The sequence below is a fragment of the Mustela nigripes genome, chromosome 5 (assembly GCF_022355385.1).
Source record: "Mustela nigripes isolate SB6536 chromosome 5, MUSNIG.SB6536, whole genome shotgun sequence".
NCBI lineage: Eukaryota > Metazoa > Chordata > Mammalia > Carnivora > Mustelidae > Mustela > Mustela nigripes.
Genome location: NC_081561.1, coordinates 6,365,249 through 6,382,347, shown reverse-complemented (window position 1 = coordinate 6,382,347; position 17,099 = coordinate 6,365,249). Strand labels below are relative to the sequence as shown.

The 17,099-nt window shown below is 43.6% G+C and overlaps 1 protein-coding gene across 2 annotated transcripts in view; it reads left to right on the top strand.

The window, feature by feature from the left end:
• F13A1 (coagulation factor XIII A chain) overlaps window positions 1-17,099 on the top strand; it is a 169,274-nt gene that overhangs the window by 121,478 nt on the left and 30,697 nt on the right. For both annotated transcript variants that reach the window (XM_059399386.1, XM_059399385.1), the window contains exons 9-11: window positions 3,832-3,935; window positions 5,266-5,354; window positions 13,598-13,751. In XM_059399386.1, the coding sequence (XP_059255369.1) occupies window positions 3,832-3,935; window positions 5,266-5,354; window positions 13,598-13,751 (347 nt within the window). The remainder of the gene's footprint in view (window positions 1-3,831; window positions 3,936-5,265; window positions 5,355-13,597; window positions 13,752-17,099) is intronic.

The window sequence follows — 17,099 nt, the reverse complement described above, 5'->3', positions numbered from 1 at the left end:
GATGGATTTTCAGGTGTTTGCAATCTTTAGATAAGCTATCTAGCTGATCTCCGGCTAGCTGAAGCAGTCTCAGCTTGCTACTTCTCCGCCATCTTGACTCCTCCCTTTATTTTAATTTCTATACTGCTTCTTTAGAAAGTGGCAATAAGAAAACTAGATCATTTTGAAGGTTTCTAACTTTTCGTTTACCTTTAAAGTGACACCATACATTTTGATCATATAGTGGGAAGTGAGAAGTCAAGTTCCAAATGAAGCCTCTGAGAAAATGAATCTTAATAACAAATAAGCAAATGAAAGTTTAATTACACCTGTCTTGGAGATGTCCTATGCTTGCTAGGAGTTGTCCTTGCTTTTCGATCAAGCGATACTTTCTGAGCACTTTCTAAGGCCTAGCTCTAGGGCTGGGAATGTGTTAGTGAACAAGACAGAGTCCCAGAAGTGAATCAATCCCTCAACGAATGCATAATAAAATTACAAGATGAAAACAGAAAGACTATGACAGATCTAGATAAGGAACTTTAAAAAGACCTTTCAGGAAACATATGTATTCCCCAACCTACAGGCAACCTTGTTGCAAATGGAATTCAGAAATGTCTGTAAATATTAGCCCCTTTCATGGGTGACCTTAAAATGAAAAACAAACATGTGTACCCAGAAATACTTAACATCCAGCCAAAAGGGAACCCTCATGGCATGAGTGGCCCAGGACACATTTTCCCTGGCCATTCTTGAACAGAGAGAAGAGCATGATTTGGGGGAAAAAAAAAATCTGTGGCTTTGGAGGTAACATCCTCCCACTCTGTTCACGACGAGCCTGGGAGCCCAGCCATTGGCTTTCTACCCGTTGACTAAGGCCCAACCTCAACTTGGGTTCTCTATCTGAGATCTGAAATGCAAAGCTTGTTTATCTTGTTCAAGGCTAACCTTGCCCAGGATATTTGAATTTAAATAAGGAGGTTCTGGCACCTATTAATCTAGGGTGGTGGTGTAACAGTGAAATCATAGCTAGAGCCAGGATTGCTAAACACAGGTTGCCTACACGGATTGTGTAGGAAGCAGGACTACGTCCATTTGGATTGCAAATGTTTCCTTTCTGTTTTCCTGGATCTCTCTGCCTAATGATGCAACTTTCAGTGTTCTGGAGGGAGGCTAACAGTCATGTTTAAATTCACAGTGACCTTCTTTCCAGCTTCAGAGGAAAGATGCAGGCTCTCAAGCGGGAACCAACCTCAGGTTCTTGTCCAACACCTCCATACCTTGACCCTGATCTACACCCACACCTCCCTGTCCCTGGGAACAATGCCTCGATCCCCACACCCGGCAAGGTTTAGCAGTCAACCTCATCCTCCTGCATCCTTGGGAGTTGAATGTCCTCTTACTCCATCTCTCTATTCTCTATTCCCACTCCCTGCCCTGGTGCATCCCCCATAAGCATGATAATCTCTGCTAGAGTGAAAATAATCAAAACACTCTTGCCTGTGTTGCATTACCTTCTTGCCGTGGTCCTATCTTCTCTTTTTCCCTTCACAACCTAGATCACTCTGAGGAGAGAAAACTACACTGCATGCCTCCATTTCCATGCTCTCCTCGTTTAGCTCTGCCCCCCATTCTCCTCCACTGTCAGTGAAGACATTAGCAATTGGTTCAACCCTGAGTGTCTCACAGATAGATAAAAATGTCTCTAGGGTTTTGTCTCCTGGGTTTCTCACTGGCTCTCAAGTTCATCACATCCGAAACTGAACTTGTCAGCCACCCAACACACACACCACCCAACCCAAACTGTCCTTCCTTCCTCCTTCATTCAGTCTTGGTCAATGGAACCATCATATTCCCTGAAAACATGAAAGTCTTCCTCCACTCATCCAGCTCTCTCATCTCCACATGCCTGTACCCGCTGATGGCTCCCAGTCGTCCCCACGGGAGTGGAGGAGTAGAGGTCAACTCAGCTCCAAGGCCCATCCTGCTTCCCCACCTGTCTTCCACAAAGATGGGTTTGCAATTCTAACTTACCCAAGAATAGAGTCCAATCGTTTGATCTGGGATAAAAGGATTTCACAGTTTCATCCTCCCTTATCCCACAGTTCATTGTTTAAGAGCTTGAGCCCTGGAGCTCTGTCACGAACCAACTCTGTGACCCCAGGCAAGATTCTTAACCTCTCTGGGCTTCCCCTGCAAACTGGAGATAATAATAGTAGAATCTTTCTAATAGGGTACCAGAATGTCAGATGTGCTAATATACATAAAATTTTAGAACAGTGCCTGGCACATAGTAAGTGCTGTGCATTTTTGTTAGTTTTGTGATTCTCTGCCCACCCTTACCAGCCACCCCTCTCCCCCATGCACACAAATATGCAAGCATGCTGCCCTCACACCACGATGAACAGCGTGCCATCCCCCAAACATATCGTGTGGGCTATTTCATACCTCTACAATTTTGTTCTTACTTCTCTTGTTGACTTTCCAAACTCCCACATTCCCCAGGACTTAGCTCAATTATCACTTTTGCTGTGAAACTTTTCTTCATACCCTAAGGGTTTCCCCCACGGAGACCCCACTGTACCCCAAATGAGTTTCCAGTGCATCACGTCTATGAATTATTTTTAAAGGTCTGAGACTTAACTATTTTTGAGCACTTATCACATGCCAGGTCCTATTCTAAGTGCTTTATACCCATTATCTTGCTTACGCCTCACAGCAAAGCTATGAAATGTTTTGTAACGATTGGTTTACCTTTTCATCGTTCCTCCTAGATCACGAGGGTCTCTGTGGGCAAGAACCTACATGTCGGTCAGTCCTGCATCCCCAGCACCTAGCCTGGTACATAAAGGCTACACAGTGAAATTAATACCTCCAAATTGAGCCAATCAAAGCGGAGTCAAACTCAGACATGGGAACATGTACAAATTTCTGACATTGAAGGACACTTAAGTAAAGGAGGAATGGTAGCTGGAACTGAAATTCATCCATGCCATAGACAAAGACTGCTGTAACTACTTCTCCCCACTGTTAAATCGTTATTACTAGATGAATATTTTCTATAGCGCAGACGGCTTAATGTGCTCTCATTGGTTTCTGTACTGTCATATAATTTCAGGTCTTTCCAAGGACATCATAATACAATTCATGATGACATTTTATTCCATGCTCTTGCCTCAAGGGTCATATGCAAAGTTCTGTAAAGTTTTGGCTTGTGGGTTGCCTACCTTTGATAAAGGTTAAAGAGATACTCACCCTGACACCCTTTTCTTCTTGGACACCAAATGGAAATTTGCCCAAATTAGAGACAATTATAGTCAGGAGTACGTTATAGTTTCTATGGCAACAGCCTAAGCCCATAAACACAAGCATTTTATTGCTTAATTGTTACAAGAGATCTGCTTCTTATAAATCTAGTATGCATAAATGTAAAAGAAATGCAAAGATATATGTATTTCGGTTTCAATTAACTTTTCTTTTCTCTCCTTTTAGCACATAGTATTAACTTTTCTTTTCTACCCTTTTAGCACATAGTATGCTCTGTTTCATTAGGCAGCAAAGGATGGTTGAGACCAAAACTGTTTCATGCACTGGGTGGCCTTGAAACTGATATTAGCAGGGAAGAGAAATCCAGCCACCTGATGCCCTCCCAAGGGTGCCAATGGGAATGCATCTGTCCAGCAAACTCAAGTCCAGGACATCTCTGGCGAGTCTTCAATTTAGTTTTTTTTTTTTTTTTTTTCCATTCCAGCAATGTGTAGGTAGTGTACTCACAGGAATTCTGGACACCTTTTGATTTCTTGGGGCGTTGACTGGAACGGGAAGTTTAATCTTCTTGGGGTGGTGTTTTCTCAGGAACTACCACTGTTGGAATGAAGCCTGGATGACAAGACCTGATCTTCCCGTTGGATTTGGAGGGTGGCAAGCTGTGGACAGCACCCCGCAAGAAAACAGCGATGGTAAAATCGCATCCTCCCTCCAGGAACTCTTTTCACAACAATCTTTCTTTTGCTCTTAGGGTTGCATTTGATGTGTGGGCAACACTCCCACTGGGAACCAACATCAAAAGTGTGCTTCCTGGGCCCATGTACAGTATTAGCAGCCTGTCAATCAGTTTAATTTCATCTCAATGGTCGGCTTTCCCCTGATTATTCTATAACTGGTTTAAAAAAAAGTGCATAAAACTTAACATATATAATTCATCTACTCTTGCTTTGATAAGCAGTTTTGAAGACAAGAGAAAAATGTCCATGTAGGCACTTTTACTAGGCTCTAAAATATACCTCGGCCCTCTGTGATGCACAGTGATAAGCTATAAGGCAGTAGAGAAAATAAAGAACTCAAAAAATAGTTACAGATCTAGTTGTTTTTCCAGAACCTGATTTCTTTTTATGTTGTGTGATTTCTTCCAAAACCTAAGTATGTGGGTATTTATCATCTAACTTGCAGTCTATGCTAAGCAATGAGTGACAGCTATGACCTCCCCCAGATTTTTATAAAATCACATCACAGGCCTCCATTTCTCTCTAATAGGATGATAAAAATCAGTGGCCTGGGGACATTATGTTTACTTCCTCAGGTGTTGATATGAGATATTGACGTGTGTGTATATATACGCATATATCCATAGACATTCATAACTTATTCATAAGAGACTCATGCTTTATTTATGCTGGATTTTGAGGGAGAATGTTCAACACTTTCTCTGTTCTCAATTATGTATCATGAGGAGACGTCAGAGATGACTAATGGCAGTTAATCTCTTATTAACCAAAGATAGCTGGTTAAAATGTAAAGAACTTTATAAAAGTAATCATGTGCCTACTGACTTCCTGAATGCATGTCGGGCATTGATTGATGTTCAGATTCCCCAATTCAACACTTGATATCCATCCATAATGTCCAAAAACAAAACACAAAAATCAAAACAAACAATTAACACAATCACTGGGGACACATTACCATCTCCAGCATTCCAGAGACCGGTGGGAAATGGATCAGTCCTCTATAAGCAAACAGCTCAGCCTCAGCACAGATGTCTGAAGTTATGTGTTCCAGGTGGGAGACCAGACAAAGACATTGTGATGCCCTGTATTTTGGTTTGAGGAGGCATTTCCAACGAAGCCCTCTTGATGACACACATTGGTCATTGGCCGTCTCTGGCCATGGGAAGCATTGGGGCTATATCAATGTTGAAGTTGGGAACACTTGCCTCTACAGAGCCTGTATCTGTTTCCGGACAGAACTGGAGATAACAAACTCACACTTCCGTTCCTTTGTGTGATACAGGCATGTATCGGTGTGGCCCAGCCTCTGTTCAAGCCATTAAGCATGGCCATATTTGCTTCCAGTTTGATGCACCCTTTGTTTTCGCAGAGGTAAGTAGTAAGCTGGAGAGACGTGCCACTTTCTTCCCCAACCTCTTAACACTTGAAAAATAAGACATCAGGTTGTGACTTCTAAATTTCCCAAGTCCGTGGCATGTGTTTCATGTCTACAAAGTCGGCTAAACATCATTCCAACCTCCAGGCTCTTAATTCTAAATGTAATTCTTACTTACCATTTTTCTCTCCTTGATGTTTTTGAGATTTTCTCCTTGAAAAGCAATTGTGTTACTAACCTTAGTTGAGTTCTTCGCACCCATGAAATAGATACCAACTGCTCCTGAGAAATTAAGTGACTAAATGACTCAACTAAAAATTGGTGGAGACGGTCCATGAATTGAAACTTCAGAGCGTACTAGTTTACTCCGACACTAACGTAACAGTTCCCATAAAAACAAAATCCAGACACACCCCATCCAGGGGTTTAGTCTGGGAACTGCAGCCCAGTTCCTGCCACTCCAGGCCATCCATCACTGGGGAGGGAAAGCAGAGCTGCTGAAATAGGGAAGCGAGGGAATGACAGCTAGAAGGCAGCATACTTCATGGGTTGATGGGGAGTAGATGAGGCAGAGACTACACCAAGGAGGGCTCTAAAAATCAAATTAAATATAAAGGGTATTGGTAAAGGAGAAGGCTGGGAGGCTAGAAGGCTGGGGACAGGCGGTGAAGAGCAGAGAAATATGTCAGAGGCTAAGAGGCAGGTTTTACCCAGATTACAATTTCACCAATAAACGCACTGAAGTAATGTCAGTTGTATACAGAATAGTTACTATGTAATCACTATGCCTACCGTTTGAGACGCTTAGCCACCCTTCAAAATTAGTATTATGATTCTTCCCTTTTTACCGAAAGGAAAATTGAGGCAGAGTGGTCAATAACCTGTCCACACTCACTGAACTAAACAGTCATGCTAAGATCTAAAGCCAGGCAGGGACTGAATGAAACTCAAGTCAGTAACCGCCACACTCTACTACTACACTGGGATTGGATAAATCCCTATTATAAATATGTGGTGGGCACTGTGCTCTAGGGAACTCAGAATCCTATGCCCTTCCGAAACTAGATTCTTGGGCCGTCTGGGTGGCCCGGTCCATTAAACCTCTGACTCTTGGTTTTGGGTGATGGACCGCTGGACAGGCTCTGTGTTCAACAGAAATCTGCTTGAGACTCTCTCTGCCTCTGCTCCTCCCCCTGGTGCTCTCGCTTTCAAATATATAAAAAAAATCTTAAAAAAAAAATTAGATTCTTGGTGAGAGGTGGCAACACATAGCACACTAAAGGTTAAATAACAGTAGTACATGAGGCTCTGTGGAGCTAATTGTTAGATGAGCCATGTAGGTGAAGAATGATCTGCATTTAATACATACAGATTTGTTAATTGAGGAAGCCGGGTCAGGAACTGAGTGGGACAGTAAAGGCTATAAGACACCAACAGGGAGAGAGGGTAACATGAGGACGGATGATAAGGACACCTGTGTGAGAGCCACAGCGGATGGACAGGAGCACTGTGGGAGTACATGGGGAAAGGGACAGGGAGGCGCCTTGGAGGGTTTAGTGCCTCAGCTGTGTCTTGAGGGAGAGTTTGGAGTTATTCAGTCCAAGTGGGTAAGAAAGAAGCCGGAGGAAGGAAAGAAACTGAGGCAGAGGGGACAGTCTGAGCCTCTGAATGGTGTGTGAGGGAAATGACAAGTTGTGCAGGCTCACGGAAGGTGGCATATCCGGGGTACAGAAGATGCAGGCAGAAGGAGCCTGAGTCCAGTGGAGCTAGGACTTGAAAGAGGTGGCCCCAGGGAGGAGGTCAGGGGGAAGCCTGTGCTTGCCCCACACTCACCCGAGAGGGCGGGGCCTGAGCTCCCCAAATGGCAAGAGGGGGGGAAGGAGGAGGGAGCATCTGGAAATGTTTAGGAAGCAAAATTACCGCGAATATTCACACAGCAAGATCAGAAATTTGAATACACAAAGGGGACAGTATTTCTTACATGGAGACTTCCATTACAGTTGCTAGAAGCCTGGGGAAAACAGGCAGACTGTATTTCGAATTTCATCCCCTTCGATTTCACTTCGGGATTTGGAGATTTATCCAACCTCCCCAGCCGCCAGCTGATAGTTTATGATGCTGGGAGAACCTCTTAATGGGAAATCACTCTAAAATTCACAGAGCCACGTTTCTTATATTTTTATTATGCTTTGTTGCTGCAGAGAAAGAGGGAGCAACCTCCTTCCAAGAGCGAATTGCCTAATAGCTGTTAATGCGAACGCTTTTTGCTATTATTAAATATAGATCGGGGTGTTAGGCATGTCATCAGGATTCGCAGATTATAATTACTCCTCTCTCAACCACTGCAGACTTGTCTGAAAGAGCGTACGATTTGCTGCTTTGGCACGGGCTGAGCCCCAGGGCTGAGCCATTTATAAGAGACGCTCAAGCTGTTGAAAGTGTACGAGGAATCTTTTCTCAAGGGTGCCCAAAGGAGGACCACACGGGGGGCGTCGTGTTTAACTTTAATGAGTGTCCATGACTCAGGTTCAGATGGCATCCTCCCTTTCCTGCTCCATCGTCTGGCTGCGTAAGCCTGCCTGTCACACACCAGGCAGGCAGCCCAGTGTGCCTTTTCTTGCCTCTCGCTGGTCATTCCTTACTCACTTCCGGGCTGGATTAAACATCATGTTCACTGACGTTTTTTGATCATCTCAGAGCCATGGTCTCCTTTAGTGAAAGCAAAACCCAAAATAAGAACTGAAGGGGAGCAGAGGATACAGGCTTCCAGTTATAGAATAAGCCACGGGGATGAAAGGCACAGCATAGGGAATATAGTCAATGATGTTGTAATAGTGTTGTGTGGTGACAGATGGTCGCTACACTTGCCGTGAGCACAGCATAGAGAAGTTGAATCACTATGTTGTACACCTGAAACTTATGTAACATTGTGTATCCACTAGACTCATATTGAAAAATTAAAAATTAAAAAAGAGGCAGGTCCATGGGAAGCATCCTATTTCTGCCCCATTTCCTCTCCTCCTCTCTTTTAGAAATGCATTCTTCACATTTTTAGATTGCTTCCAGGGCTTGAAGCTTATTTTCTCTAACTCCTCCTTTCTCATGCCCGCAGTGCCATGGAGAGGACCTCCATTCTGGAAGCCCATCTGCCTTTTCTTTCCCCAACTAATGGTGGCCTTTGGCTTCTAAAGGGGGTGAGGAGAGAGCAGAACAATGCTAAGCTGTGGAGTCATCTCGTGAGTTCCCGTGTTCACTTGATTTTAGCTTCCTCTCATTGGCTCTGTCTTCCCCTCCATACCAGACCACTCCAAAACTGCACATACATGCACACTCGAGCACATGCCCATTCCCCTCCCTCCCTGTTCCTGAGATGATTTCTGCAGCAAGGATGACTGGTCCCCCAGGGCCACAGTAACTGCTCCATTGCTCAGAAGCTACATAGCAATTTCCAGAGGCACTGTGGATACCAGTGGTACAGATGCTTCCTTCTCAATTCAAGGTTATTTTGCTAGCACTTGTTAGCCCATTTGGGGGGCTCCTATTCTGATCTAAAATAGTTCATCCATTTATTCAAATAATGTATATGATTTTAGAATCAGGTTGGCTTCTCTTCTTAATCTTCTTCATGCATCTTGCCAGAAATACCTTCTAAGGGTATATGCCTATACCTCCTACACTGTTGGTGGGAATGCAAGCTGGTGCAGCCACTCTGGAAAATAGCATGGAGGTTTCTCAAAAAGTTGATAATAGAGCTGCCCTATGACCCAGAAATCGCACTTCTGGTATTTACACCAAAGATACAAATGTAGTGATCTGAAGGAGCATGTGCACCCCAATATTCATAGCAGCAATGTCTACAATAGCTGAACTATGGAAAGAACCTAGATGTCCATCAACAGATGAATGGATAAAGAAGATCTGGGATATATGTATATAATGGAATACTATGCAGCCATCAAAAAACCCCAAATATTGCCATTTGCAACAACGTGGATGGAACTAGAGGGTATTATGCTAAGCAGACTAAGTCAATCAGAGAAAGAGAATTATCATATGATCTCACTGATATGAGGAATTTGAGAAACAAGGTAGAAGATCTTAAGGGAAGGGAAGGAAAAATGAAACAAGACGAAACCAGGAAGGAAGACAAACCATAAATGACTCTAAATCTCAGGAAACAAACTGAGGGTTGCTGGAGTGGAAGGGGTGGGAGGGATGGGGTGGTTGGATGATGGCTTTGGGGAGCATATATGCTATGGTGAGACTGATGAATCACAGACCTGTACCCCTGAAACAAATAATACATTATATGTTAATTTTTTAAAAATGCCTTCTAAAAACAACACGCATCCATCCAAGTCTGTGATGCTGATTCTTTGAACTCTGTACAATACTGAGCTCTATGAACTTGATTCCTAGCCTACCTCCCTTCTCTCGTCTGACCCTTTTCCTATCTATTCTCCACAAACTAGCCATAATTAACCTTTAAAAATGTAAATAAAACACATTACTCCATTGCCCCCAACCTTCTAGTGGATTTCCACCACCCTTACAATAACATTGATCACAAGTCTTTAGTCTATGTGATCTGGCCCCTGGCTTTCTTTCCATCTCGTCCGTCCCTTGCTCATTTCCCTCCAGGTCATACTGACCTTGCCCTTCTGGCAACATGTAAACATACTCTTTTCTGAGCTCTTATATATACTATTTCTTTTTCTGGAAAAGCTCTCCCCTACTCTCCACCACACTTTGTACACCTGACCCCTCCTTGCATCCAAGTCTCCGCTCAGGTCCCCTCCTCAAAGAGGCCTTGACTCACCCCCACTGAAAATTTCACTTCCTGACCCATTGCTTTTATCTTTCTACTCTGCCTTAGTGTTATTATTTCTCTCCCTTCTAGAACATAAGTTCTGGGAAAGTATTGTCATCACCGAAAGCAAGTTCTGGCACAAAGTAGACTTGGATGAGTACTTGTTGAATGAATGAATGATGGGTGGATGGCTGAATGAAGCAAGCAAGCAAACAAAAGCAGATGCAGAGGACCCTGCTAAGAATAGAATCTCGGAGATTAGGATAGGATCCCAATGGTGTCCTCAGAGCTGGCAATCCTGGTGGGAGACGAGGCACAGGGACAAAGCAGCAGGAAACACACACAGGGGTCTGGCCTCATAGCCAGCATCTACAGGCTGAAAGAATGGCAAGCACAGAGTAGAAGGATGGCAATTGTGCCAGAAGGTCATGGACAAGGTCCATGGACCCACTGCCTCCATGCCTCTCAGAGGAGCACCACTTTCTCTCCACAGCCTATTTTTGTAGCTATCTCTACTTGGGAACAAAGGAGTAAAACAAATCTTGCTGCATCCTGTAAAAAGAGTTTTCATCCTTAGCAGTCACAAGCATAGCTTCTGCCAGCAGTAGACATAAGCTTACATTCTAGGGGTACACGCTGAACTCTGTAGAGAGGGGGCCCTCAGCTTGCAACCCCAGTCCACCTTTGCTGGGACTCTGGAGCTCAGTAAGTACCTGAACAGAGGCTTAGTTCCTGTGTCTGACAAAGAGACAAAGGTGTGGTGGACTGAAACGAGCACCAGATTCCATGCTGGGATGCCCAGGTTCTGCATGCCACAGTCCCTTCAAGCATCGGAGTAGGACTAGATGGCCATTAAAACTCCTTTTCATTCGAAAGAAGTTAGCTTTCAACATAGGGCTTTCTCCAGCAGTACTGATCTAGCTTTCTGCCTTGCAAGAATGGCATTATTAAACCCAAGCTGAGAGACATTGAGTCTTGCCCAAAGTCACAGAGTATAGATCCAACATAGATCCAATATTCTTTCCAGCATCACCTGCACTTACTGTCTGCCGTCGACATGCAGTTGGCTTTGGCTGGGGGCCTAGCACCATTACCCTTTTAAGCCCTCAGTGGCTCACACGCAGCCAGGTTGGAGGACCATTGCCCTGGCAGCTGAAACTGAAAAGAAAGCTTGCTAATGTTGATCGGAAAGAATACTTTCTCTCCACACCCCCATAACATACATATGCAAGAGCCATTTCATATGTGGGTTCTCCTAGCCTCTCCCCACAAGGGACAGTGCTGCTGGGCTGGCCTGAGATTTTAGCCCACACAAATTTCCTAAGCTCTACATTCAAGAGAAGACAATGATTTAGCCACTGTCATATTTAGCCTCGTCTCCCTGGAGAACTGTAAACTGTAGTAAGGGTGCTTATTAAGAGGATATTCATCAGCATTGTTGCTATAATTTGCAAGTGAAGGAGGAGGCTGTTTGTGCTCCCATGGCCTTCTCCAGGGGGGAAGCCAAAATCCTCAGGAATCTCATTTAAAGTTTCCTTTCCTTCCCCCCCCCCCCAAATGACAAATATCCCTGATGTCTACCCTATCATGGCCCATCCTGATTCCTAAATTCCTATTTTGGTCTTGCACATCCTAGGGCTAGTGCCACAAAGCCAGGATTATTCTGCTGAAACATGAGGTCACCATTTATCACCCCTCAGATATCTGAGCCCCATGCATGGGACCACTTGTACCCCAAGCACGAAACCATCTCCCTACCTCATGGAAATCCTCGTGGTGCAGCAAGGCTGTATGGGAGAGGCAACATATAGTGAAGGTCAGGGAATGGGCCAGCCCAGGGGGAAGGTCAGGGAACAGGCTATGGGCTAGCCCAGGATTTTCTTCTCTAGCAGCTCCCGGCTATGGGACCACCACCCACACTTTGCTGACCCTTCTTAACCCACTTGGCACACTCATCTCTAAAACACAGATAAGAATACATACCTCACAGGTGGTTATTGCTGCGAGGTTTAGATTAAATAATCTGTAAGTGTCCCTGAAACCTTGTAGCTGTTCCGTAAATGTCGGCTACTTGCTTTCACCTCAGTAGAGGTCAGAGTCCATGTAAATTCAGAACATTTTGTGAGACAGTAGAGAAAAGTTGCTCTTTGTAACCCCAACTTTGAAAGTTAGGGTTTTATCATCAAGTTCCTCCTTACCTAATAAAAACCACTACATTTTCACTCAGTTTTAAAGTTTACAAGTCATGCTCACATAGATCCTAGCTCACTTGGTGCTGTCTCACTAACACATTACTATGAGATTGGCAGAACAAGTATAACCATTTTCATTTTATAGAAACAGGAACTGAAGTTCAGAGAGGATAAGGTAGTTTTCCAAAAGTACACATTCAAGATCAGAACCCAAGGTTCTTGCAGCTAATCCAGCCTGGCCCTGATCCGTCCTCTCAGGACTGTGGCTGTCACCACCTTCTTCTTTCCATTTTTTTTTTCTTTATTCCTTTTAGCTTTGACAGGGTATAATTAATGTAAACTATGGTACAGATTTAATAGATACATCATGATGAGTTTGGACATATGCATACACCTGTGACATCTTCCCCACAATGAAGGAAATACGCATGGCCATGACCTCCACAAATTTCCTTGTGTTCTTTCGTGAGCTTCTGTGGGTTGGTTGGTAAGACCAAGTAACATGAGCTCCTTTAGTTCGCTGACTTCCATGCATCTTCCGGCTTTCAACTTGGCTGTTACTTCCTTGCCACCCTCTCATCCTGCCCCACCCCACCCTGCTGCCCTAGGTGCTCTCGTGGTATCTTCAGCATCCCCCCACCCCAAGTACTTATTGTACAGCATTGTTAAGTCCTCACATGCCTCTTATCTCTCCACATGGCCATCTTTGTATTGTTGGCAGTGTTTCTCCTCACTGTCCCAGGGTGGCTACAGAAGATCCAAGCATCACCTCACTTCACATGAAAACATTGAAAAGCAGGAAGAGAAGGGCAAACCCTCTCTTTTTATAACAGAGAAGAATCCTTCCAAGAAGCCACCCAGCAGATTTCCTCTTCTTCCCAGAAGGAGGTCAGAAAGCCACAGCCAGAGTAAGAGCAGTCTGGGAAAGTGAGCAACGGGTGTGATGGTTTGGGCTCCTTTCTGAAGAGGCAGAATTCACAAGCAAGAAAAAGGGGAGAAAGAAGTGATTGATGTTTAAACAATCAATATCCAAATACTCTTCATTTATAACGCCTGATGACTAAAATAAGCTAGCTTGTCCTTCAGATTCATTTTAAAACAAATTCAGCCCTGTGAATCCAGTGTAGTCGAAGAGAAGAACACGTCCGCACTAGGGATCCCGGACGGCTACACCACGGAAGGATTTTGATGACAAGGACTTCAGAGGGTAGCTAACGCTCTCTTCTCCTGTTTTTAGGTCAACAGTGATCTCATTTACGTTACAGCCAAGAAAGATGGCACTCATGTGGTTGAAGCTGTTGATACTGCTCACATTGGGAAAATGATTGTGACCAAAGAAGTTGGAGGAGACGGCATAAAGGATATTACTGATACGTACAAGTTCCAAGAAGGTAACCTACTGCCCCTGAATGAAGACTTCGTTGCCCAAGTTTGTTTAGTATTACTTACTGTCACTATGAAATGTGTTCTGGAGAAAATACCCTAAATTTTCATGAGGGAGACACCTCACACCCACAATTTCTCCTTGTAGCTTTCTTGATTTGCTCTGAGCAGAATTCCCCTTTGCATCACTTGTGAAGATGATCTGGTTGCAAGTCATGTCTTTTTTAACACAATCTAGTTCTTGCCCACAAAAACATGGAAGAATCTTAACTTCCAATAATAGAAAACACTGTGCAACTAATGTGACTTTAGTTCAATAATAGAAATTTAAACAACCGTTCAGTTCTGTTTAGTACTTAACAAACTATTTTTACATGCATTGTTCCATTGAATTATCAAAGAAGTCCCTTGAGATAGATAATACAATATCAACAGGAAGTGTGATCTCACTAACTCAGGTCCATTAGGTCAAAGTCTCATTTCAATCATAAAATAATGTTAATGTTAATAGTGTTTATTGGGAGCTTCCAAGGGAGCTGTGGAGTTCAAAGCCATTTTAGTCAGTACCAGGCACCTACTCTAATGTCTGGAATTACATTTGGTGCCAGGGATCCCCATGGTGAGCAGGATTCGGTTTCTCTTCCTGAAAAAGTGATGGGATCATCATGTGGAGTGTTTGGGGAGCAAAAAAGAAAGACACTCAGTCCAGCCAGAAGTTTCAGAAAAAGCAGAGCAGGATGAGAGAAATCACAGGCCACAGTTAAAGAAATCTAGATGGGGGCTTCCAGGCACTGGGAACATGACCAAAAGCATCTGGGAGGTGTGAGTTAGTCGGTGTTTAGGGTTCTAAAAACATCAAGCTCAGAGTGCCAGTGGCTAGAGGCAAAGCTGCCCAAGGTCAGTAGTGGACAGGAGTTAGAGGAGTTTGGGTTTCTTGATGGGGAATGTGGTGTATATTTTACAAATGATTCACCAGCGGAGGTTCTTAGGAGTGGCATTTATTTTAGTGAATGGAGAGAAATGACAAGTAATTAGCATATACCTAAATATTCATCAGTATTCCTGAAGTGCTAAGGAGGGCAGAATTTGTTTTAAATATTTTAGATAGTCTCTCTGCTCTTATTTAAAAAAGCAATTTGCACTATAAAGAGAAAGTTTGCTGAGTTGAGAATTCTCACACATTGTATTAGAAATTCAGGATTTTTGCCACCTGAACTAGTGAATTTTTGCTGTATTTCTGAAATGGTTCATTCTTTTCTTCTAGTGGTTATCATCCATTACACAACATAGATACAAATGTGGGGTTTTTTTTTTTTGTTTCTTTTTGGCTTTTTCTTGAAATGAGAGATTAAAAACCCATAAGTACAATAAAGCAAACAAGTAATGCCCTCTTGTTATAGAGTTATGGGCAGAAAGGTTTGAAAAGGAAAAACAAAAGTCCATAGAAAAAGAGAAAGAGGGAAACCTGGGTGGCTCACTTGGTAAAGCACTAACTTCCACTCAGGTCATGACCCCAAGGTCCTGGGATCAAGTTTTGCATAGGGCTTCCTGCTCGTGGGGAGTCCATTTCTCTCTGCCTGCTACTCCCCCTGCTTGTGCACGCTATATCTCTCTCTGAGAAAAAATAAATAAAGTCTTTAAAAAAGAGAGAGAAGGAAACTAACTGCAACATTCTGTAATCTATTCATTCATCCATTCAACAACTTGTTCTTAACCCCCCACCATATTCCCAGCGCTGTTGTGTAGGGATGAGACACACAGACCTGTCTTCCCACCTAGCTGGAGAGATGATCAGGAACCAAGCCCTCACCATGCTGTGCAGCAGGTGTCCAGGACAGGGCACAGAGAAGGGAATTTCCAAATCAGACTTGGAATCCTGAAGGACATTAGTGATGGGCTCACTGAGACAAAAGGAGAAACAGGAACTGGGCAGGTGAAACACTACGAGGTGAGACTTCTCCAGGAAAAGGCAGCCCATCAGGGATTGTGGATAAACTCCTGGTGTGGAAGAAGTCTTGCACAGACAGTGTAGAGAAAAAGCCGTGGCCCTACAGGGAGCCATCCAGACAACCTGTTGACTCTTCTAAACCACACGGCAGAGCGCCATTGTCATCAGCTGTCATCTGTGGAGGTGACAGTGAAGACCAAATCAGGGTCAGATGTCAAAAGAGAAAGGACCAAAGTCCAGTCCAACAGAAGAGGAGTTGGTACTAGACCAGGGATGGACACCAGATTAGAAGAAGTAACATGTGCCCACTCCAGATGAGGAAGATAGCTGAGGTACAGGCTTCCAAAGTTTGGCGAGAACACAAGGCTCAGGGTGGTGGACAGTATGGGGGTCTGGTCCAAGCAAAAGAACCCCTAAATCTGCATAGATAGTTATGAGACTCTCCACCTGGCTTCTGGTCTGGAGTTCGATCTCAGGAGGTTAATTAGCCTCTTAATCAAGAATGGCAGCTACATTTAAAATTCTGACCTTAGGAATGATGAAGTGGGGAGCGATTTTACAGAAGGATTCAGAGACCATGCCTGAATCTGGTGGGACCAACTGAGTGATTATAGACGTTGCCACGGGCCCCTAGGAAAGGCTGCCGGCATCTGTGGTCACACATTTGTCACTCTGATTCTCATTATTGAATCTCTCATATAATTTCTCTAACCATAAATGCTGAACGTGGCCACTAAAATGTGGAGATGAATAAAAACATAGAGAAGAAATTATTACCAGATTCAGGGATTAACTATTTTAATTAACTAAATTGTGAAAAGATCATTTTTCATGTGGATGAATTAAAGCTTAATATTAATTTTACACTTTTTTTCAAATATGTAAGATAAGGAAACTATAAAATTTTGAAAACCAGAATTCTTCAAACCTCTGCGGCCATCTGTCTTCTTTTATGATGGTGTCTGGATCCTATTTCCTCTTTGTTCCATCAATCACTCCCTCTGTTGCTTGTATTTCCATGTCTCCTTCCCTATTAGCTCCTTCTCATTCGCATTTAAGCAGGATCCGGTGTCATCTGTGTTAAAAAAAAAAAAAAATTAGGCAACCTTTGTTCAGCAATATATTCCCCACCAAACATTCCCCGTTCTTTCTTCCCGCTATTCTCCACAGCCAGGCATCTTGAAAGACCTGCCTGTTCTTGGCAGCCCATTATGTGCCTTTTCCTTTCCTTTCTCACCTACCATCCCCTGGATTCTGTTCCCAGCCCCAGATCCCTAAAGCTGCTCCTCCTCCTCCTCCTATTCTTCTTCTTCTTCTACTTCTTCTTCTTCTTCTTCCTCTTCCTCCTCCTCCTCCTCTTCTTCTTCTTCTTCTTCTTCTTCTTCTTCTTCTTCTTCTTCTTCTTCTT